The 24,864-nt window shown below is 34.1% G+C and overlaps 1 protein-coding gene and 1 long non-coding RNA gene across 6 annotated transcripts in view; one reads left to right on the top strand and one right to left on the bottom strand.

The window, feature by feature from the left end:
• Positions 1–24,864, top strand: part of GRIA2 (glutamate ionotropic receptor AMPA type subunit 2) — a 140,309-nt gene that overhangs the window by 109,217 nt on the left and 6,228 nt on the right. For all 5 annotated transcript variants that reach the window (XM_055276233.2, XM_055276236.2, XM_055276231.2 and 2 more), the window contains exons 10-12: positions 1,281–1,487; positions 1,987–2,357; positions 7,042–7,240. In XM_055276233.2, coding sequence (XP_055132208.1) covers positions 1,281–1,487; positions 1,987–2,357; positions 7,042–7,240 — 777 coding nt within the window. The remainder of the gene's footprint in view (positions 1–1,280; positions 1,488–1,986; positions 2,358–7,041; positions 7,241–24,864) is intronic.
• LOC134736509 (uncharacterized) overlaps positions 1–24,864 on the bottom strand; it is a 92,739-nt gene that overhangs the window by 11,150 nt on the left and 56,725 nt on the right. The window lies entirely within an intron of this gene.

Here is a 24,864-nt window from a genome sequence, read left to right on the forward strand (position 1 = left end):
GAGTGTTCCTCATATTTCTGCGAGTTCTTCACCTTTCCATTCCCACCCAATACGGTGTAAATTCTTTCTTTCCCTTTGTTACATGATTTCATGATGATGTTGAGTTGTCTTTATTCTATCTAATGAAATATGATCTCCTTAAAGATAAGGATTATTTCCCTTGTTTTTACTCCAAATTTCAGCACTGGTTGGCACATAGCTAGTACACAATAAATGCATATTGAATGAATAAGGAAAAATTGAACTGGATCTTCAACACCCACACTTTGGATAGATGGAAGAGAGATGTGGATCAGCATGACAAGCTGTTGGTGAAATGAAATGGAGAAAATGGTGTTCGTTATAGGACAGAATTTTGTGACAAACTATTTTGTTGTATTTTCTTTTACAAAAAAAAAAAATGGCCTTAGCAGTGAAGTTGTAACTTGGTGTGATTTATTCTCCTAACAATATTGAGAGTAGATATAGATAGATTGATAAGGGATTTGAATTAAAGCATTGGTAGGCAATTGAAAATCTCTTGATAAGTGCAAATTAGACATTTGAGGATTTTTCCCTTTATCATGCCATTGAGAGGAACTATCTCATTGAGACCCCAAATATCCTCAGTGTCACTTTCCAATGGAGAATATTGGACTGTGTTGATTCATTTTTTCTTGCTTCCTTTTTCTTACGTTTACAGGGGGTAGCTACTCTCTAGCTATACTTGTAGCATCATTCTAGGATATTGTATCTCACAGATGAAATGAGACCTGAAGCCTGCGGGGGTAGAATCAGTACATCATCATGACAATGATCCTTTCAGTTTGTGTATCACTGGCCATGAACGTGATTTCCACATGAACCTTATCTTTGGGACAGCAGTGACACAGGGTTTTGGGTGAATGCTGGTTTGGGGATTGGCCTAACCTTAATCAAGGATAAGGGTGTGGTGAATCCAAACTTGAATAAAACAGGTGTTGAGCAGCAATATTTTTCTTTAAGTCCTAGTAATGACAAACATGGCTAGAGAACATACAAAGAGTTTGTGATTTTGAGTATCTTGTTACTCGGTATGCTTGCATACAAGCCATCTTAATGAATTATAGTGATAGACATTCCGAGTCTTTCTGGGGGAAAACATTATGCTTAAATTATTCCTCTACTGTTGTGTGTTCACCATCTATATTCTTCATTCACTCTGGCTAACAGGTAATAATTAAACCAGAAGATTTGATTCAATGAGAGTACATAATTAACACAGATATTTTAATCAGCTAAAGCAAAGTCTTTTCATGTAGGAATCTCCGTATGTTATGATGAAGAAAAATCATGAAATGCTTGAAGGCAATGAGCGCTATGAGGGCTACTGTGTTGACCTGGCTGCAGAAATCGCCAAACATTGTGGGTTCAAGTACAAGTTGACGATTGTTGGTGATGGCAAGTATGGGGCCAGGGATGCAGACACGAAAATTTGGAATGGGATGGTTGGAGAACTTGTATATGGGGTAAGTATAGCTCTTCTCATAGATAAAGTCATTCAATTTGAATTGTTGTTGACAGACTGCTTCCTCTCCCTGTGAAGTATCTATATCTGAGGTTGTTGATTTCCCACATTACTCTAGAAACATTATCTTGTTGATTTGTGAACATCTGAAAGATTAAGATTGAAGCCAGAAGTAGACATGTAGATTAACTGAGACAAGCATTTCATCTCTCTTGAGGCATATGGGCCATATGTATTGTCAAAAGGCTGCAAATGCATGGATGCAGTGCAGATGTGTAATGATCATATTCAAGCCAGATGGGTATACTGTGTATTCATAAAGAGGAGGAGCATTCAGGGAATAATTCCTTTTTGTTTATCCTTTACTGGGACTATACCAAGGAAAAAATTATTGTCATTTTTCTGATTTCCTCTCCTTTTTCTTTGATCCAGTGACATAACCACGATTCCCTTTTCACCATGACTCCAGGTACTATTACTTTCCTTTTTTTCCCTTACAGAAAGCTGATATTGCAATTGCTCCATTAACTATTACCCTTGTGAGAGAAGAGGTGATTGACTTCTCAAAGCCCTTCATGAGCCTCGGGATATCGATCATGATCAAGAAGCCTCAGAAGTCCAAACCAGGAGTGTTTTCCTTTCTTGATCCTTTAGCCTATGAGATCTGGATGTGCATTGTTTTTGCCTACATTGGGGTCAGTGTAGTTTTATTCCTGGTCAGCAGATTTAGCCCCTACGAGTGGCACACTGAGGAGTTTGAAGATGGAAGAGAAACACAAAGTAGTGAATCAACTAATGAATTTGGGATTTTTAATAGTCTCTGGTTTTCGTTGGGTGCCTTTATGCAGCAAGGATGCGATATTTCGCCAAGGTTGGTTACTCACCTGCTTCAACTTTGTGCATTTTAGGTCTCAAGTGGACATTCATGGTGTTTATGAATTCACCCTAAAGAAGTTACCAGCTGCCGACTTCCTGTCCAAGCAGTTTAAGACTCTTAAAGGACATCCTCTTAGCTTCGGCATAAGTCTGTGAAATATTTGAACAATATTCTTCGAATGTTGCTCATCTATTTCCCTGGTGAAATTATACACACCATGGAGAGGCTATAAAATGCATAAGGTTCCTATCATTCCATGCCTTCTTGGAGGGGTACCGTGTTTTTGCTGCATATTCTCATTTTACAGTCATCTGTGTGTTGATCCACAGACCTGTATATGGGAAAATGGGCAACATTATTTATTAACTGCAAAGTAACACCTTGTTAGATAAAACTTCGTTGGCACACATCTCATCTCTTTTGTTTTCCCATCATTAGCCCATTGAAATGGTATGGGAGAGATATTATAAAATTTATTTTTTTTCTAGGTGAAGTTGCTGGATTAATATAATAGCATATTTTCAACTACCCACAAATGTCTGGAATGGACTAATCATTCATTAAAAAACCTGTCCATATCGAATGGTAATACACAGACAGGGAATAAACTCACCTACCTTTAATCTCATTATGATATGTTAAATCTCTGCACTAGAATGCCTAATTATAGTGAATCTACCACAAAGTCCCTATTGATTTTATTCATGTTGCACATATGAATAAGAATGATAGCCATGTTTGGCTCTTCGGAGGAATAAATCATGCTTTTTCTAGTGTGATTAACATTTAAAGTCAAAATGATTATCAGTCTGCTGGCGCATTTTAATTTGGGCTCTATTACCCTTCTTCGATTTTACAGGATATCTTAATAACTAGTGGAGCGGGTGCCTTTCGTGATACAATTTGATTATATTGTAAATTTTTAAAATCACTTTTGAGAATAACAAGTGATTAAGAAAACTGAAGCTCAAAGATTTGCATGTTTTGCAATCTTTTTAGTATATTTCACAGAGTAAGATAAAGGAAATACATCATGTAGGCAGAAAGTATCATGTAGGCAGAAATTATCAGTAGCTTACTTCTCCGATAGTAGGTAATTATAGTGGGAATGATAAAAATAATTACATTTTTATGAATTATACATATTTTAAAAATCTTGGTTCCACCAGATTCCCTGTGACTTCCCTGTGGGACTTCAGTGAATTAGAAATATGCCAATGGAATTTGTACAGCATGACATATTTGTGTATATATATGTATATGCATATATATATACACACATATATATTTTTTTACCTCTGACAAAATATATAAGATTCATAGTTTTATCATCTCTGTATTTAGTTTATTTGATCTAAGTTAAAGATATACAGAGAAGTTTCTAATAATTTGGAGGCAAATACTAACCAAATTGGGGTCTCAGAGAACATTCTGATCCATAAAATGATAAAGAAGTGGTTCACCCTTTGGTAAGAAGGACAGTGAAGTATGTTACCCTAGTTCTGAAATGTAAGGCAATAATATCCTGTGCTATGCCTTTTGGATAGTAGGGAGAAGTGTATGTGGGTTCATTACGAGGTAAGACATGTCTGCCCAGTCTGGCCTGGGTTCCGGTAGATGCCTGCGCCTGGGCATGATGGCACTGCAGGTAGTTGTTTAGGTATCCAGTGTTTGTCGAGGAGTGGGAAACCTATCTGCACACAGGGGCTGGAGCACAAGGCATATCAGCAATCTGTATTATCCCAGAGTCGACCATGACATATAGATGACTTCTCCTTTTCATCAAGGCTGCATCTAAATTAAGATGTTTTTTCTATGCTTTTGATTTCATTCATGAGTCATGACACTACAATTTCACATGTAGTAACTTTTATTTCCTGGTAGGATAAACAGATTTTTAGATAGCATATTTTTCCTTGTTATTGATTGGCATTTTTTCATTCAGAATGCATTTGATAAAAATTTATTTTATTAAAACATTTGAGGTACATATCTTTCACTTATGCTATATATGAATTTTTTAATTCAACATAATACATTGGAAAAGTTAATGATTTTTAATGAACAAAACTATCATTTTTTAAGAATGCGATGATGGTTACCCTAGTTGAGAAGAATACAGTAGTTTATTATCATTTTTAAAAAGCATGACATCCACAGATCATTTTAGAAATGTCTTTAAATATTAAAAAAATTATGATTCTTTTCCAAGTAAAATGATATGAAACTATATTATTAATGTTAATAGGACACATTTAAGTTGTAATCTAGAGTTATTTATTAAATTAAGTGACTTCTCATTTGTCTGAAATTAAGTTTAGAATATCTTAACTACAACACATGGTCTCATGAAGAATGGAATCACAGAAATTATGACAGCAATATGCTGTAAAGGTTATTTTTATTGTCCTGTTTGCTTCTGGATTGTCCCCAATGACCCTAAAGGAATCAAATGAATATAAAAACGTGTATCATTTAAAAAATGATTTAGTAGGGATTAAAAAGAAATAAGAGCATATGCACGTTTCTTTATTCCTTTGGTGCTGATGCTGATGGGCAAAAGTTTTACTTTTAATTGTAGAAGTAATTTTTGTCTGTCACCATAAAATAATATTGAATTTCCTTCTCTGCATAATTTCTCAGGAACTCTTTGAGAAACATGAATTGATACTTTAAAAATACTTAAAAGTCTCTACTAAAAATACAAAAAAATTAGCCGGGTGTGGTGGCGGGCGCCTGTAGTCCCAGCTACTCGGAGAGGCTGAGGCATGAGAATGGCGTGAACCCGGGAGGCGGAGCTTGCAGTGAGCCGAGATTGCTCCACTGCACTCTAGCCCGGGCGACAGAGTGAGACTCCCATCTCGAAAAAAAAAAAAAAAAGTAAATAATAAATAGCTGAAGTACTTTTCACCTTTGAATTATTTATAAGTCCAATAAAAATTTTTAGATATCATGTACATTTTAAATCAGTTGACATATTAAATCTGATAAAAGGAATGGAATAGAGGACAACTTACATCTAACTTTCCTTAATTTTTACAACTGGAATAGAATGACACAAAAATGATTCTTAAACATATCATAAATTAATATGCAATATGTGGAGTCAAAAGCAATTACCATGTAATCAGCTTTTGTTTTAAGGGATTTGAGCAGTCAGGTGCTGAATCTGCCCTCTTAAATACATCATACATGTCGTATAACTATACTTCCCATTGATATTGGATAAATAGTGAACATTATGAGAGTGATTGTGTCTACATAAGGCATTTTTCAAATGTAAAATATATTTAATGTCCTTTTCAGAATATATGTGAGAAGTGTTTACCTTTTTCCATCCTTTCATTTTTTTTTGTATTCTGTACAGACTTTGTGATAAAGACCCTTAATTATATTCTTTTTGTTATTCCTTGCTATTTTTCTCTCTCTATCTCCTTTATTTTAGCAACTGATGTTTTTATATCAAAAAACTTTTCATTTAAGTTAGCTTCTCTCCTTTCTTAACTGCTTGAATGGTTTATTCTACAAATATTTTCCAAGTGTTTGATCTAGAATATGTTTCATCAAAAGATTTATTTCTTACTGTTAATTGTCAGAAACTTTAGATCATAAATTGCCAATCATGATCTAAAGTTTCAGAAATATCACTTATTCACACTAGCAAGTCTAATTGTTAGACATAGCAGAGTTATTGACAACAGAGAAAGGGTTAGTTTTATTGGTTTGTCAGTATCACTTAAATTCTTAGTTATGTGCAGAATCCCATCAGATCTTTCAAAATAATACAGTATATATCTTTTTCTATATCTCTATACCTGTATTCCTCTACTTCATGTTTTAAAGTAAATTATTGGGAATCTATTAAGCTTTTAAAAACTATTTTATGTAAGAATTTGTAGTCAGAAAAATAGTTATTTTATTATACATCAAACTAGAAATTTATGTCTTCACACTTTTAAATGTCTAATTTGTTTTCTTTGAGTTTTATTTTTTTTTTTTTAAGCAGGACACATAAAGGAACAGGGTCATAGCCATCCACACTCTGAAGCCATCTGATTTTTATTCATTAATAGTTATATTTTGTGCGGTATCTTTGCTTGTAGCGTTATTTTTTCCTCATTTTTCTCTCCTGTACTGTATCTAATACCTATGTTTTACATACACAAAATTAACAAAATTTGAGGCCTTTTTTGTTTTGGAAATTCACTGATTGAATTAAAGGGAGGGTTTCTTTGGTGTTTAAAGTTACATCTGTAGAGTATGCTTTTTTTAATTTTTGATTTTTTTCATAAACGTTGTTATGAGCTTTGCTGGTGATATTACATTCTCTTGTTTATGTTTACTTACGTCGTGAGTGGATAAATTTTTATGAGTATTTGTAAATTTCTTGAAATTGCTTTCTTATGGGATTCATGTCATAAACTATTTGGGTGTTACAATTATGAAAGTATTCCAGAAATCAGAAGTTTTGACCTGTGTGTATGTTATTAAATTTAGCTACTCTGTACTCCTTGCCCAAAATGTTTAATGATTTCCAGTTTCATTAACTAGTAGAGACATTGAAAAATATAAAATTAAATATTCCCCTATAAGTCAATATTTGCATAATGCTGTTAACTTGTTTTTTTATTAGGTCATTCATTTCACTTTTACAAATCCATTTCATACTTGTTATTAGATCCCTCTCTGGGCGCATTGTTGGAGGTGTGTGGTGGTTCTTTACCCTGATCATAATCTCCTCCTACACGGCTAACTTAGCTGCCTTCCTGACTGTAGAGAGGATGGTGTCTCCCATCGAAAGTGCTGAGGATCTTTCTAAGCAAACAGAAATTGCTTATGGAACATTAGACTCTGGCTCCACTAAAGAGTTTTTCAGGGTAAGAGATTCTGCTTTGTAGTTTCTGATTTTGTTCCTGAAATTTAACCTATTTAAACTTTGTTTCCCTCCCATAGTCAATTCCAAGGTACTATGTGAAAGTTAATGCTAATTCTATCTCTGTTCTTGACCTTGTCTCTGTTTCTGACCCTTCCCTGTCCGGATACTTAGGTCTAGCTCTAGTTTCTGATTCCTAACTCCTTAGGAGAAAAACCACAATGTTGCAATGAAATCTGTTTTACAAAAATTGATTGTCCTTTTGGGACAAAATTGAAGTAAAGTATAGTAGTTAAGTTTAGATTATTATGCTTTCAACAAAACATCTTATTTTTGTTTGATTTTAAGTAAATATGACTGCATGTATCTTACCTAGTTTATAATTGAAAAACTCACATTCAAACCAATTATGTTAATTATGTGTGAGGAAACAGACTATGTTCATATGTGTCGATTCTGAATTTTCTGTTCAAAGCTTCCAAGGAAAAGCCAACAAAGGCCCTCCACTTCCTAACTTTTAAAATATGTAGCATATTTATACTGAGCCTATTAGATGTAGGTTACTTTTTTCTTTTAACTTTTGTTCTTATGCTCTGTTTATAAGATAAGCCCAAGGACCTGATGTTGGCATAATTTTCTTTCTTTCTACTATTGTGTGTATAAAACAACTCTTTCTATGAAAATGTTTAAATGCAACTGATTAACTTATGTCTGAAGCCAATATATGTGACATATAATGGTCTCTGATAATCTACAAATATCTTCGAATATATCTGAGTTTCAGTGAAATCTAGTCCAACTTATTCCGGAATTAGGATTAGGACCTTCAAATGGCCATCAAAATTTGAAGACTGTCTCATGCTACATTACCTCTGATCTCTTTTCTGAATAACTTCAGTTCAGCTGAAGATACTATGGGAGAAAGGGTTCTGGGAGTGGGGGTGGTAGAACCATAGCTAATAACAGATAGTAACTCGGGTGTATGTGAAGAGTCCAGGACCTTGATGAATTAATTAGGTACCTCAATATAAGTGCAAAAATGTGGACCATCAGCAGCTTTTTTTACTTTAATGCATATTTTAGAATGAATCTTGTAATGTAGATTTCTTACTAATGACAATGTATTATCATTTCTAAACATATGCAATACGTGTATGAATACTAGGTTTAAAAATGTTGTATGTTCCTCAATTAGAAGTGCATTTGAAAGCATTTTTAATATTTGTATGCAATGTGGCTTGCTTTTATCTTATTTGGAAAAATAAGGTGCTCCCTCTTGAAGTAAATGAGATCTATGAGAATGATGCAGATGCCTGTTATAATAGGATTTACTTGGTGCTACTTATGTTGATTAAAATAATCTTAATTATTTTCAGACTCTCTCTTCCAGTTGAGCATGCATCTATGGAGAGTTTCAGTTATTACCTTGTTTGGACAATAGTAGTGCCAGCTACTTTTCACTACTACACATTCACATTCACAAAGCTTTTCAGTATATCTTCACTGAGTCAATCATAGAAACGTGTCTTAATCACCAAGGTGCCAGAATTGTATGGCCAGTGTATTCACATTCCCTAGTAGAAAAGATAAGAAAGCTAGTTGAGTTTGGGAAAAGAATGTTGCTACTCTTTTGTTTCAGTGCACTAACCTCATGGAGCCCATTTGTTCCAATATGCAATTGTGGAGGTTTTATAAGGTTGTAGAGCTTTTCTTCCCTAGAGTAATAGAGAAGTGATGTTGGATAGTTAGGCAAACTGATGACTTCTATCTATCAGTATAGCTCCCCAAAGAAGTTTCTTATCCATTACCTCTTTTAATCTAACAATATTTCTGTCTGATAGTCAGGGCAATGATTTTTGTTTGATATCTGAGCATTATTAAATGGAAGCTCAGATAATTTGGGGTATTTGATCAAATTCATGCAACTAATAAGTCTTTTCCTCCTAGCCAGGGTTCTTTCCATACACTATTTTTCCTTGTGCAGCAAAGTCTCTGGATTTATTTCACTGCCTTCATGCTCTGTTCTTGGTTACATCCACACTTGCTTGTGTAATGCTAGAGACACGGTAGAAACTCAAGCAAGTCCTCACAGTTCCTCTCAAACTATCTCCAAAAGGAACTGTTGATGAATTTACATTGGCTAGGTCTCAGTGCGTATAATGTTGTAGTGAGCTTCTCCTTATCTAGAGAAAGAAGAGTGTGGGCTCAAACTTGTTTAAAATCACATTATTCTGTTTGTACCAAAAAAGAGAAGCCAACAAAACAGCATACATCACCAAAGAGAGTAAGAAATTTGTATGTTAATTCTTTCATTGAAATATATGACTTGGTTGCAATTTGGGAAATTATGTATATAAAAGTTTTGTTTCTTCAAGTTGAATTAAATAAAAATGTTGCTAGTTCATGAGTAATTTTGAGCAATTTTGCTAACTTATAATAATATTTGATAATTGGATGCCGTGATGATTATAGTAAGGAAAATCTTATTTTTGCTTCTGATTCCCAAAATGTTTTCTAGGATACTATGGCTTTCCAACTGTATCCATCAAGTATCATACCTTTCACGTAGAGTTCACTGAATTAGCATAGGGAAATTGAATAACAGATTCCCTTTGAGTCAATAACTTTTTTCATAGAATGTTGAAGCTAATTTAGAGACATTTTAAAGACAAAAAAACTTGATTTTCATTAATATTGTTTCCTTAAATCATAGGGTCAACTGCAGTATGTCTATTGGCTATAGTGTGGTTGAATTGCTGACTTTCTGTGGAAAAATGTGGCAAAGGAAATTCTTGTTTCTATTCCTAAAATTAACATTCACCACAGGTCTTGGGTTCATCTTCTCTCAACTTTCCTTTGGTCCTAAGGAATTTTGGGGCTTCTGTGTAAGGTAGATACAGAATAGAGTGAAAGCTGGCAGACTGATTATTATGGTGCCCAGCATACCAGGAAAGGGATATGGATGAAGCGGGCTGAAGCCAGGCTGAAAACACGTATTGCTTACTTTCTTCTCTGCCCATTCATTATGCTTACTTTCGGAGCCAAGACCCAGTAAAATAGCTGATAACACATGCAATAATACACTTTTACCACTTGCCAGTCTTTAAAGTTCTAACATTTATCTTCATGTTTTGTAATGTGGCTTAATTTGGCTTTAGTTATAGCTTTTTCCTTTTTATGCTCTTTTACAACTAGGAATTTTATTAGTTGTATTATTGTTAAATTTTCTGCTATCACTGGGTTTATTAAGTCAACTGTTGGTTTTCATCATAGCCAGAGATTTGGATTTAGCATCGCAGACATGGATTTGAGAAGTTAGGTCATTGTTTAAATTTCAAATAATAACTAACTGAAAGATAAAAAATAAGCTGAGACCACTTAGAAATTAATGGCCAGTTCTAAAATAGAATTCAGAATTTTGAACTCCTAGTCTTTTGTCTCAATGTTAATTGTTTCATAAAAGTATATTCTTGTTGAGATAGAAGCACTTCATATAAATTTATAAGATGAATATTTTATTTGATAGTTAGGGATCTGTTTTGTACTGACATGATGTTTGTTCTTCCATTAAAGTCTAAGATATTTTCAGATTTCAGGTAAATAATAGCAAACCATATTATATTAATATTACTTTAGTAAAGTCAGTGAGTATGTAATTGTTGTAGAAGTTCAATTTAAGCTGCAGATTTTCTAATTTAAAATCTATACTTTCCTTCAGTGATGATCATTAAACGAAACATTCATGAAATATTTACTTCGTTTTGCTTGAAAGAGAGAGTAAATGGGGAACAATCTTGTAACCACCAAGAGATGTGAGGAAAATTAGTCTATGTCTTCATTTTCTGCAGTTTTCTGTTTATGGAACCGATGCACATCCTTGTACAGAGTGAATGATAAAGTCTGAATCGTTCTGGAGTTACTGATCATCCCTAATTATAGTGCCACTGTAGCATACCTATAATTAAGAGAGAATTAGCCTTTCAATTATAAGCCACTATTTTTAGAGCTTTACATTTTAATAATTTCTTATCTCAATAAAATAGGACAGACCTTGAATTAGATGACTTTGTGTAGGAAATGATTTTATAGGACCCATATGCAGTATGTTACTACAGAAACTTTGATTTTTAAGGACAGGAAATGGTTTTCTTATCTAAACCTATCATTGGCCTGTCAAACCACAAAGCACAAGTATTAACTTGCAGATAGGAAGTAACTCTTCATGCCTGTGCTGTCTCCCACACTGCAATCTGTTCCTTCTGGTTGTCTCCTCTGGGAGGATGGGGGACACAGATTATTCTCTAAGTATATGGTCTACTTTGATGATAATGTTGGAAGAAAAAGATTCTAAACATTGCCAAAATGAAGGTATTTGCCTTCTTGTTCAATGCAGTTTGTTCCATCTGCAAAAGATAAATTTAGTCTGATAATAAACCATGAGACTCTACTGTTATTACTCTGTATTGTAGACTTTTTATAGTTTAGAAATAGTATAAATAATGGATAACTAGTATTAATGCAGCTGTTACTTACCAGTGAAATAATTAGTTTGAAGTTTTCCATATGCATACGTGGTATACTGTATAATCAATATTACAAGAGAATTAAAATAATTGAGAGTATTTTTTAAAGATGGTAACCTTTTTTCAACTCTCTCTATGGCATACAATACACTTATTTATATTTACATATGAAAACATTCCTGAAAAGTAATTGCAAATAAAAAAGGTCTAGCCATTATGACACCTCTTCTATGGAACTGTATTAATTGCTATTTCATTAAAGTTACATTTAAGTCAGTTATTGTTTGTGTTTAGTAATAATACAGCATGATTTCTTTATTGCCATGTTAGAAATAATGGATTTTATGAATTTGTCATTCCCCATACTTATTTTATTATTCCTGGTATTGCTAATGATTTATCTGCCACAATTGCCTCTATTGCCTGTTCCTATGAAGGCAGAAATATGTATGTTTATGATACATATGTATATATCTATTTATCAATACATAATATCTTTCAAATCTTTTGGAAATAAAATGAGTGTAGCCATTTGTGTCTCTATATATGTAGAACGTTACTCATATCGAAATAGACCCTTCATAGATGTGTCACCCATGCTTAAATATTTAAATGGTTTCAAAAATAGTAGGTATTAAATAAATGCTGAATGTGAATAAATAAGGAAAAAATAGCATCAATGCATATGTTGCAAGTCACTCATGCATGGTTAGTCATCTATTACAAATTTTCCTTCCTCAGTTTTTTGGGGGCTTGATTATAGCAGAACAATCTGCACAGCTGACAACTCTTGCATGCCCAATCCTTCTCTAGATGATCCAGGAGATGTTAAAATCATTTCCTCTCTGGTTGGCAGTTTTTCTTTCTCTGACATTTTAATTTTTCTCACCATTCCACAGAACATCTGAGAAAGCACTGAATTCATAAAGCATCCTAAATGTATTTACGAATACATTTAGCCTAAGTTGCCTTCGGGAGAACCCATGATCTCTGATTTCAGCTAACGCTAGCTGGGTTAACAATACAGGAAGGGTCGAATTGCTTCCTTTAAAACGTATTGCCTAGTTTAAGGACCATGCATCTCATTCAGTAGTTCTTAAATTTCATAGGAAGAGACAAATAAGGAAATGTAGAAGAAGCCATAATGAATCATGTGTTTTTTCGTGACCCAATGCTAAGGAAGGTGTATGTCCGCTTGTTGAATTGTAATTATTGTGCAAAGTGTCAGCTTTTCCCAGGGTAGATGTGTTATTTTGGTCATTCTCTTTCCATAATTATTCTTTGCAAATGTCAATGTGCTCTGTAACCATGCATTTGTGTCTTTTAAAGACCACTCTTGGGATACACTGGCCAAATAATTTGACTAATCAGATTACAGGAGGCTTTCTATTATTGTCCATACTAAAGAGAAAGCATTCCTTTTCATACCAATAGCAGATCATGAGAACAATTAATCTAGAAGGAAAGGTTAAAACAATACAGAAGTGATTTGGGATTAGTCTGTCATTTCAAAACCTTTCTAAAATTCCTGTTTAAATGCTTCAGAGAGAATATTAATTTCAGAATAAATTGTACAGGTGCTTTAAATGCCTTAGTTTTCAATTCACTTTATTATTGTATTTAAATAAAAGAATCATCTCTGCCTACCTCTGTTGGATCTTTAACACTAGTTGCCATTGTAATAAACATGGTCCCAGAGCTCTGTAGAGAATAGAATTGTTCAATTATTTAAATATATTGGGACCAAATCTCAACTAAATATAAGTATTATCGACAAAATTTTGAAAATTCTTCAATTAGACTTTTGATATTTGAAGGAAAATTTGATGGCTCACACCTGTAATCCCAACACTTTGGGAGTCCAAGGCAGGCAGATCACGAGGTCAAGAGATCAAGACCATCATGGTCAACATGGTGAAAGCCAGTCACTACTAAAAATACAAAAATTAGCTGGGCGTGATGGCATGCGCCCGGCTGCTTGGGAGGCTGAGGCAGGAGAATGGCTTGAACCCAGGAGGTGGAGGTTGCAGTGAGCCGAGATCACGCCACTGCACTCCAGCTGGGCAACAGAGCGAGACTCTGTGTCAAAAAAAAAAAAAAAATTGGTATTAAAGTAATTTATATTTTGCATTTCTAGCAGATAATTTTTCTCTGACTCCTACTAAGTAATTAGTCAAAGCAAAGAAATAGGTAAAGGTGGCTTCTATTTTCATAGGGAAATGATTTTTTCTTTGTTTGTTTCTTGAGACAGGGCCTCACCCTGTCACCCAGGCTGCAGTGCAGTGGCACAGTAATGGCTCACTGCAACCTCAATCTCCTGACTTGAACTGATCCTCCTGAGTAGCTGGGATCACAAGTGTTCGCCACCATGCTCAGCTAGTTTCTAATTCTTTTGTAGAAACGGGATCTCCCTATGTTGCCCAGGCTGGTCTTGAGCTCCTGGGCTCAAGTGATCCTCCCACCCTGGCCTCCCAGAATACAGATATTACAGGCATAAGCCACCTCGCCCAGCCCAAAAATGAAATTTTAAAAATAAAATGGAAGTGGGACAAATCAAGCAATGACAAATATTCTCAAAGTTCCAAAATATGCTATTTCATCATATCTTTAAAAGAGCAAAGATCTTATCATAGTAGAGGATGTTTTATAGATTTTAAAATTTATAGTATCTCTCTCAGATCTTATAGTCTATGTTGCTTCTTTAACAATACTGAGTAGAATTAAAAGTTTCATATTAGCACTAAAATAAAACTTAAAATTAGAGGCTTGCATGAATATTTGTGCTTTTCAAAATGAAATATAGCAACCATTAAAACGATTGCAGACATTTTACTGTGGCTAGCATCTGATAAATACAAACATGAAATATATAAGATTACCTTTTCTTAACTGTATATAAAAATTATAAAGTCATTGTCCTATATAATTTTGCTCCAAATACTTTTCTGACTAGTCTTTCATTCCTGACATAGCAAAAAGAATGTAGACTTAAGCTAAATCCTTTTATAAGGCAGACAGTAACTATTGATGAAACAACTTTGATCTTTTTATCAGAAAGATTGAGATCAGAGTCTTCAAACATTTATTTCAGGATACAGATACACTTTCCATCTATGGCTTAGTAATGTGATATTCGAGGGTAAGAAATGTAGAAAGTATCGTGGTCCTTGACTTACCAAAGGGATTTATACTGATACTACAAGGGGCCCATTCTGTCTTACATATATTAGTGGGATTTTCCTGGGTACTCTTTGAATTTGCAGCTGTTTTTCCTTTTGTTACTTCCTGAGTTCCAAGGTTTTTATACATTTCCTTATTTTGAAATCAAATTCAGTGCTTTTTTTCATAGTCAATTTTTCTTAAGATTATTAGAATCTTCCTTCTTCCTTCCTTCCTCCCCTCCCCCCCTTCCTGCCCCCCATCCCTCCCCATTTCCTTCCTTCCTATCTTCTTTTGTTCTTTTCTGTAACCTCAAAATATTGAAACACCACTCTTTAGCTTGGCAGTAGGACATAGAGAGATATTTCCTAAAGCAATGGTAGCTGATTTATAGAGCACAGCACAAATGGTCTAGTACTGTTCCTAGTTTCCAAAAGACCAACTGTGCTGCCCTTAAAGTTTATTTATAATGAAAAAGAATATCATAGACTATTAAATTAGGATAGTTCGCTAATACAATCAATTTTTCTCATAATTATTTTCACTTTTTAATTGCATAAACACACACACATACACACAAACATTGAAATGCCCTATTTCTGAATGCATGTTGTTGAGGTTGGATCAAGATGCTGAATTAAAGTATTTTAAAAGCCAACTTTCACATTGCAGATAATTTCCTTCTCTGTGGTGATCTCTAATGTCCATATCATCTGCAAACACAGAAGTTAGATTACAAATTAGCTTCCAAATTCTGTTCATTTTAGAGATATCATGACATTTATTGAGTTAATCATCCAAACAATTCTTGAATGTACCTTATGAATTTGTTGAGTCACTATTTTTATTGACAATCTATTCTGTTTTGTTTTCATTGTTATGGTCTTTAGAAAGTTCTTACAAGATCAAAACTTGTATCCTAAGTATTTTCATTTATTTGTCTTAATTCTGAATTAAGTAATTGCTTTCTTTTGCATACTATAGATACATCAGATATATGGAGAGAACTGTCATCTCTTTCATAACTTTTCTCATAACTAGCCTAAAAGTTCTGAATTCCCTCAACTATTAATTATTGTATTTTCAAACCCTTGTTATGGTTTTCATATATTTTAATTGCAAGTTTGTCCGTGTTATTCTTACAGTGTGGTATCTAGATCTGGGGTCTGATTTGATCCACTTGTAGAGGATCTTTTTAAATTTTTTTAACAGATTTTGGGGGAATAGGTGGTGTTTGGTTACATGAATCAGTTCTTTAGTGGTGATTTCTGAGGATCTTGACCTGAATCCAAAAATTAAGATTTCAGACCACAATTTCAATCTGAACATTCGTTTTCTTCAGGCGGCCCAGTGTTTACGTGGAGAAAAAAAAAAGACTCTAATAGAATCATGTATTCTTCAGTTACTACAATCACACCATTCTCTATTACTCTATTGCTATTTATTTCGCTTACTTATATATCCTCCCTGGCCTTTAAAGTATTTGAAATTAAAATTCTGTTATCTAGACTCTATAATTTCATTTAAAATCTTTATTAGCTTTTGTGGTAACTGCATGGAATTAATTGCTTGCCTTAATTTGAAGTTTACTGAAAACTTGGTTGATTTAATGAATTGTGGTAAGTCTCATGTATTCCATTCTATGAATATGAATTGATTGAAGCTACATGCCAGATTTTGCATTCACTCCAGTTTAATTTTACGTTAGTTTTTTTTTTTTTTTTTTTTTTTGCTCATTGTCCTAATCCCATAACATTGAAATACTGGTTCTATCATATACAATAGTAATATCTGCAAATTTGAAATATCTGTCATGTATATTTTCATCCAAATTGTTGACTGAAATACTAGACATAATGGAAATACGTATACAATCAGTGGTATAACAACAGCTTCTGTTGAAATCAGCATTTGTATATGAAGAAATAATAATCAATGTTCTTTAAATCTGATTGATATTTTCATCACAAACTCACCTAATTTTGATAAAGCTAATTTTCTACCTAAGGCACAAAAATATGATATACTTTTCAAGTGTTTTGATTGTAATCAAGATGTTCATGATAGATCTTGAATGCGCCAATTGAATAACACTATTAAAAATAACACTATTAAAAAATGAAAGACGGGGTCATGGGGTATCACTTGCTCTTCCTCTACGTTATCAGTTCACATTGTATGCATATATGTGCACGTGTAGTTAATACATAAGGTATAATGAGTAGACATTCCATTAATGATATCATTTACCATTCGTAAGGTAATGAGAACATATGGAAATAACATTTTCATTGACAACTTTAAAGTCATTGTTTTTTAAGCATAAAAATTACCAAAAAGATATGATTCTATGACTAGTACAAGCATTAACATGAGATATGGTTAGCCTTTGGGTCACTACCCAAATCTCACCTTGAATTGTAATCCCTATAACCCCATAATCCCCATAATCCCCATGTGTCAAGGGAGAGACCAGATGGAGGAAACTGATTCATGGAGGCGGTTTTCCCCATGCTGTTATTGTGATAGTGAGTGAGTTCTCATGAGATCTGATGGTTTTATAAGTGGCTCTTAACCTTTGCTCTGCACTTCTTCCTGCCACCTTGTGAAGAAGGTGCCTTGCTTCCCCTTTGCCTTTCACCGTGATTTTAAGTTAAATGAGTCCTCTCCAGCCATGCTGAACTGTGAGAGAATTAAACTTCTTCCCTTTATAAATTACCCAGGCTTGTCCAGTTCTTTGTAACAGTATGGAAACGAACTTACATGACATGACTCTAGTTTTATCACATTTGAGAGTCATTTCAAAATGCCAAAGAGAGCTCTGAGACTTAGCTTTACTTCTGGTGGATTAAAATGCTGCCACGGCCTCTAATTTATTCAAGCCTCAGTTTACTTATAAATTGTATGTAGATATTTACTGGATTGCTCTAAATTTTATAATATTGTTAAGTGACCTGTTTAGTTTTACCAAAACATTTTTAATTTAAACTCTATGTTGAGGATTTTTATGATTTAGTGTATATACACATCTATTGAAAATTTGGATATCCAGGTGTTATTCCTGGTTCTTCTATGGGCTAATAAGCTATGCTAACTTAGGAAAGGTAATATTTTTTGAATCTTGATTCTATAATAAAGGGCTTAGATTGTATAATTTTTAGATATTTAAGATTCATTCTAGTACTAATTGTTCAAAACCCATAAACTGTTAAAAAATATTTATAGTTGGCCAGGCGCGGTGGCTCACGCCTGTAATCTCAGCACTTTGGGAGGCCAAGGCAGGTGGATCACGAGGTCAGGAGTTCAAGAGCAGCCAGGCCAACATGGTGAAACCCCATCTTTTCTAAAAATACAAAAAAAAAAATAGCCAGATGTGGTGGTGGGTGCCTGTAATCCCGGCTACTCTGGACGCTGAGGCAGGAGAATCACTTGAACCCAGGAGGTGGAGGTTTGCAGTGAGCAGATAGCATGCCATTGCACTCCAGCCTGGGTGAAAAACAACAACAAAAAAAAAACACTTGTGGTTATAGGCCCCGTGTGGTGGTGCACACCTGTAATCCCAGCACTCTGAAAGGCTCAGGCAGGTGAACCAACTGAGGTCAAGAATTTGAGACCAGGCTGACCAGCATGGTGAAACCCTGTCTCTATTAAAAACACAAAAATTAGTTAGGTGTGTTGGCGGGCACCTGTAATCCCACCTACTGGGGAGGCTGAGGCAGGAGAATTACTTGAAACAGGAGGCAGAGATTACAGTTAGCCGAGATCGCGCCACTGCACTTCAGCCTGGGTGACAGAGCGAGACTTCGTCTCAAAAAACAAAACAGGCCAGGCGTGGTGGCTCACGCCTGTAATCCCAGCACTTTGGGAGGCCGAGGTGGGTGGATCACCTAAGGTCGGGAGTTCAAGAACAGCTTGACCAACATGGAGAAACCTCGTCTCTACTAAAAATACAAAATTAGCCCAGCGTAGTGGCATGTGCCTGTAATCCCAGCTACTCTGGAGGCTGAGGCAGGAGAATAGCTTGAACCTGGGAGGCGGAGGTTACGGTGAGCCAAGATCGTGCCATTGCACTCCAGCCTGGGCAACAAGAGCAAAATTCTGTCTCAAAAACAAAACAAAACACAACAAAAAATCCTTACAGTTGGCTGGGCGCGGTGGCTCACGCCTGTAATCCCAGCACTTTGGGAGGCCGAGGTGGGTGGATCATGAGATCGGGAGATCGAGACCATCCTGGAAAACACAGTGAAACCCCGTCTCTACTAAAAATACAAAAAAAAAAAAAAAATTTGCCGGGCGTGGTGGTTGGTGCCTGTAGTCCCAGCTACTTGGGAGGCTGAGGCAGGAGAATGGCGTGAACCTGGGAGGTGGAGCTTGCAGTGAGCCGAGATTATGCCACTGCACTCCAGCATGGGCTACAGAGTGAGACTCCGTCTAAAAACAAACAAACAAAAATAAAACCTTATAGTTATAATTGTCAATAAATACCATTTACATTTTTAAGAAGCTGATAAGTTACATTATTTTAGTGTTAGAAGTACAATTTAATGTGAGTCTTGTTAATATTTTAAAATTAGTTTTATTTAAAATGATAAATTATATAGAAAAATTTTCATGATAACAAATCAAACTACTTTATTTTATTAATTGTAACCCTTTATAAACAACTAATTTATTGTATTTTAATAAAAAACTGAGAAACACTGTGAGTTTTCATATAAAATGTCATCATTACCTCATGCATCTGATTTTAATGATTTGAAAAATATTTTACACTAACTTGATTCATTACTTCATGGAATTGACAGTTTGAATACAAATTTTTTTAATCCAAAAACTGAAACATGATATTTTAGTAGAGCTTAATGTGCAAAGGAATGTCAAGAGAAATATTTGAACTTTATTCAAATATTTACCATTAATTTTTTAATTTCATATATGTAATATGATGTAGTTTTTGTGTAAAATAAAATTAATATATAAGTAAAAACCTATCATCTTTAGCCAAATGAGTAAGAAGTAGTAAGTCAATGGAATTAAGCTCTGTGAAAATCTTTATTGGTACAACACAACTTTATTATTCAGGCATGCTTAATTTATATGAAATGTTTCTTCAACAATGCTAGACAATGAGCATTTTTTTCTTTGACTCTTTAAGGATGTTAATATGACACTGTTATTTTCTGTGAATTATTAGTTGAACTGATATGCCTATTAATAATACAAAACCATGGAAAGAGATTTGAATAGCTATGTTTAAAGAAACTTGGCTTCTTAAGAAACACAAAGAAGCCAAAGTATGCATCAGATTAAACTATAGGCATCATTTTTCTCCTCATCAAAATGTGATGGCAGATGTTGTTACTGGTGCACTGGGTTCTTGCAGTCTCCCAGAATAGAAATCAAGAGAAACTACCACTTATAGCAGCAAAAATAAAGTTTATTTAGCTTGTGCACCGGGGACCCAGCACTAAGAAAGGGAAAGGAATGCTCCGTGAGGGTAGTGTGTATATTTGTTTTATAGGATCTTTCTATAGGGAAGGATTCTGTCAGGACTTTTCTAGAGCTTGGGCAGTGGCGCAACATGCTACATATGTCATATGTAGCTTTAGCATTTTAAATCTTCCCCCAAGAACTATGTTTAGCATTACAATAAGGAAGGGGTAACTGTAGGTTGGAGTTTAATTGTAACTGTGCATGCAGTGGCTCCAGGGAAGTCCCTAACCTTCTGAAATTGTTACTGATTGACTGAGAGTTAGATAAGCTAGAGCTTGAGTGAGGGGCTTTTATCGTTTTTCTCCAGCTCATATTAAAACAGGGAACCAACCAGCCTGCTTGTCTCAATGTCATCCTGAATAATTTCATTTCACTTTATTATGCTTGCTTAAATAATGATTGTATTTGATTTAACATGTAACTTCAAAATACACAGCCTTGCGGCTGGCACAGTGGCTCACGCCTGTAATCCCAGCACTTTGGGAGGCCAAGGCAGGTGGATCATCTGAGGTCAGGAGTTCAAGACCAGCCTGGCCAACATGGTGAAACCCCGTCTCCACTAAAAATACAAAAATTAGTCAGGCGTGGTGGCACGTGCCTGTAATCCCAGCTACTTGGGAGGCTGAGGCAGGAGAATTGCTTGAAGCCAGGAGATGGAGGTTGCAGCGAGCTGAGATCATGCCATTGCACTCCAGCCTGGGGGACAAGAACGAGACTTCATGTCAAAAAAAAAAAAAAAAATACACAGTCTTTCTTGGCTTAGCTGTATGGGAAATATATATATATATGTATATATATATATATATAGAGAGAGAGATTTAGAGAGAGAGTTTAAATTTCATGAAAAGCAGCATGTAGATTTGGGGAAGAGGTAGAAAATCAAGGTGCAGTTATTCCTGAGAAAGACTTGTGACTCTTCCCTGGGGCCATCTTGACAGAAATGATTGTCAACCCCTTTGTTTTCCTTTTGCATTGCATCATGTTCTTCTCTGGACCAGCATTCAGATCAGTATTACAGATGATGGGAAATTATGTGGTTTATTTTAAAAGTCTGTATGGCTTGCCTGTGTTCCCTCTTCTACTTTGGTAAAATTTGCTCAAATGTAGATATTGCTTATGAGGGTGGTGATCATCATTGCCTGGCATTCATCTCCAAAGTCCACACAAAGTGGCTAATTGAGGCAATTCAATTTGTCTTTGATTTGCATTTTCTATACAATTGCTTAAATTATCTGGGTGCTTTTGGTAGAACAATGTGTGCATGTAACATGAAATTGCTGGATTCCAAAATTTTAACAGGAAATGCTATTAAGAACAGTATCTTAGTTGACCACATGGTATTACATTATTTTTTAGTGTATTTGTAAATATATTCTAAGAAATAAGTGGTCAAGAGGCTGGAGTGGATCCGATGATTGTAGTGTGCTCCCCAGTGCATCAGGTAGACCACTAACATATGAATTAGGCCAAACTAAACATTGTCACCTACATTAACCTGCTAGGTTGGCGCAAAAGTAATTGTGGTTTTGCCATTGAAAGTAGTGGCAAAAACAGCAATTACTTCTGCACGCACCTAATGAAAAATAACTATAATTTATCATGCGTCTTTTTAGATGAGAAGCCCAAAACTTTGCTTTGCCTTTGGAATGTTTTTCTGCCGGTTACTTTTTTATTTTTATTTTTTATTTTTGCGATGGTTTTGGAGAAAATCAAGATTTCTAGGCATCATTTTTATTACTTAGTCTAAAACTTTTTCTGATATGTTCAATAGAAAGTAAATACATATATTCTGAATTGTCTCTCAGTAAGAATGTCATCAGATTCCTCTAATTCTTGTTTTGAAAGTAGCTATGAAATTCAAATTAATAAATGTCTTGTCCTAATGAATCACAGTTTTCAACAGAACAGTGTTATAATGTTTATGAGTTATCTTATTTGTCTACCTTTGGCTAAATATGTTCAAACAATAGTTCTTGAAAAGATATGGTCATGAAAACGTTTTATTAACTTTGTTAAAAAGGTGAACAGTAAACTAACAACTGAGAGCCAAATGAATTAGCTAATTGAGGAAAAAATGTCTATCTTACAGAAATTCTGACTTATGAAAAAAGTTACTTTCAGTCTGATTCAGTATCATCAATGTGTATTTTAAAGTCTTAGTTTATAGATGTTATTAATCTACAATTACATCATAAAATCATGCTCCTTATAAGAATATGTCATATATGTTATAATATATGTGAAGCCCCATTATAAAAAAATAACTGATTAACAGAACTTGTATGTCTAGGTGACCTAACATACCAGAACTAATATATCTTCTAAGTGATTCAAACTGCAAAGACAGTGATCAACAGCTCAGACGAAAGTAGCTAGGTCCATTTTTTTTCTAGATTGTATTTTAAAATCCTTTCATTCTTGGAACTATTATATTTACACTTAGAGAAATATTCTTAAAACCAGCAGAGAATATTTTATGAATGAAACAGAAAATCTTATTGCTAATTTTTGAATTTTCTCTGAAGGGCATTCATATTTCATGTAATATTTTAATGCCTCAAAATTGATATTTTAAACTTGGAAAAATTAACATTCAATGGATGATTTGATAAAATAATTGTGTCACCATTTTGAACTCTTCTTTATCAACTTGTGATTTTGTTCCAAAATTGTGATATTGACATCATGTTTTTGTGAGAATTCACATTACAAAAAGACTTTGAGGTTAGCAAGATTGCTTCCTATTTAATCAAATTCAAATGCTATAACTAATCTTTAAATTTGGTTGAGAATATGAAGGCAGACTATAGGAGAAAACACAAACAAATAAGCAGTTTCTACAGTAGGCAAAGTTTCAGAAAAAGCAAAAATGTGGTTTTTCATTCCTAACTAAATCACAAAATAGCCAATTAGAATACATTTATTAAGAACCTACTATGTACAAAGTTTCATGCTAAACATAGCTGGGGTCCTAGTAAAATTTACACTCTCATAGATATGCTTTTACAACAGAAAGAAAGCTTGATTCACTAGGTAATGAATTTTAAAATCTAAAATCTGAAGCGGCATTTTTTGCTAATAGATTTAACAGTAGTTTATTTAATTAGGTGAGAGAAAAAGTATTAAGAAGTAAGGAATGTTGACATATATTTAGAGTTAAAGTATCTTTTTCAGGAGACACCTGGCCTTCTGCCTGTACAGACCACTGAGCTGAAATGGTCCATGAGCCTGTCTCAATACAACAGCCCCTACTTAAATGGTGACAGTGAGAAACACAACTAAGGTCTGAGCATCTCTGTTATGCTACCATAAACCCCAGCGATACAAGCATACTCTATATTCTATTTGCACTTGACCCAAGATTTTCACCAAAATAGAGTGCTTTTATATGTAAAGCTATCTGAATCCTTAGGGCAGTATTATAAAACATTTGTATTTATATCGTCTGCTTTTTGTAAGGTAAAGGTTATATTTTTAAAATTCCTTAGAATAAGAAAACAAACAAACCCCCCCCACAATCTCTTGAGTTTTAAAAGTAAGTCTTCAATTTCAATTTTTCATTTCAAACTTACTAAATTAAAATAACAAAAGGGGTTATTCAAAGTCATCTTCCCCAAAAGAGATTAAAGTCATGTGAGAAAGTTGTGAATAGAAAAATAAGCAGACATTCAAATGCTTTGACTTTCCAACTCTATGCTCAGCTTCTTTTGAGTCTGAATAGGAAGTATTAAATGACTCTTTTGATGCATATCTTTGCTTTTGAGTCCATTAAGTTTTAAGATAAATATTCCTTCAATAATACAGTTTCAATTAGCCTTTCTTTCTTTCATATCTGTCACTGATAAGAATGTTGGTTTTTTTCCAGCATATCTTGAAATAAATAGGATTTTGGTGTTTAAATATTCAAAGAAAAAAGTCCTGTTTAATTAAAAGAAAACTTCAATGGCCAAAGAATATTCTTTTAAAAAATCAGTGTTATTCTAGAAACGTTTCAGTCAGTATTAGATAGAAGTTTCCAGCATAATATTATCTTTATTCCGCAGCTAATAGATATTTCATTAGAATCTCACCACTTACATGCCTGACCAACTCACATTACACATATCCCGTTCTACCATTAATTAGGAATAGACTATTTAGGATTTGGGCAGTAAAGATATCCTTTTTGTTGTCTCCTAATTTGAATTAATCCTATAGATAGTATAGTGCATTTTTCAATTTATTTTGGATTGTGACTATTTCAGATTACTTCTAGATACACAGTATTTTGTTTACCATAGTAAATCGATGTTTCAGGTCCTTGTAAATCTATTAAAAATGATTTGGCATAATAACAATTTCATAGAATTGTTATTAGTGAAAAACATTGTTGAAAGATGAGATTTGTTCATATTGTGTGTATCATCTATGTTTTGAAAAGTAATACCTCTTTTTGTGTTTTATGAGTAATTTT

The sequence above is a fragment of the Symphalangus syndactylus genome, chromosome 4 (genome assembly GCF_028878055.3).
Source record: "Symphalangus syndactylus isolate Jambi chromosome 4, NHGRI_mSymSyn1-v2.1_pri, whole genome shotgun sequence".
Classification (NCBI taxonomy): Eukaryota; Metazoa; Chordata; class Mammalia; order Primates; family Hylobatidae; genus Symphalangus; species Symphalangus syndactylus.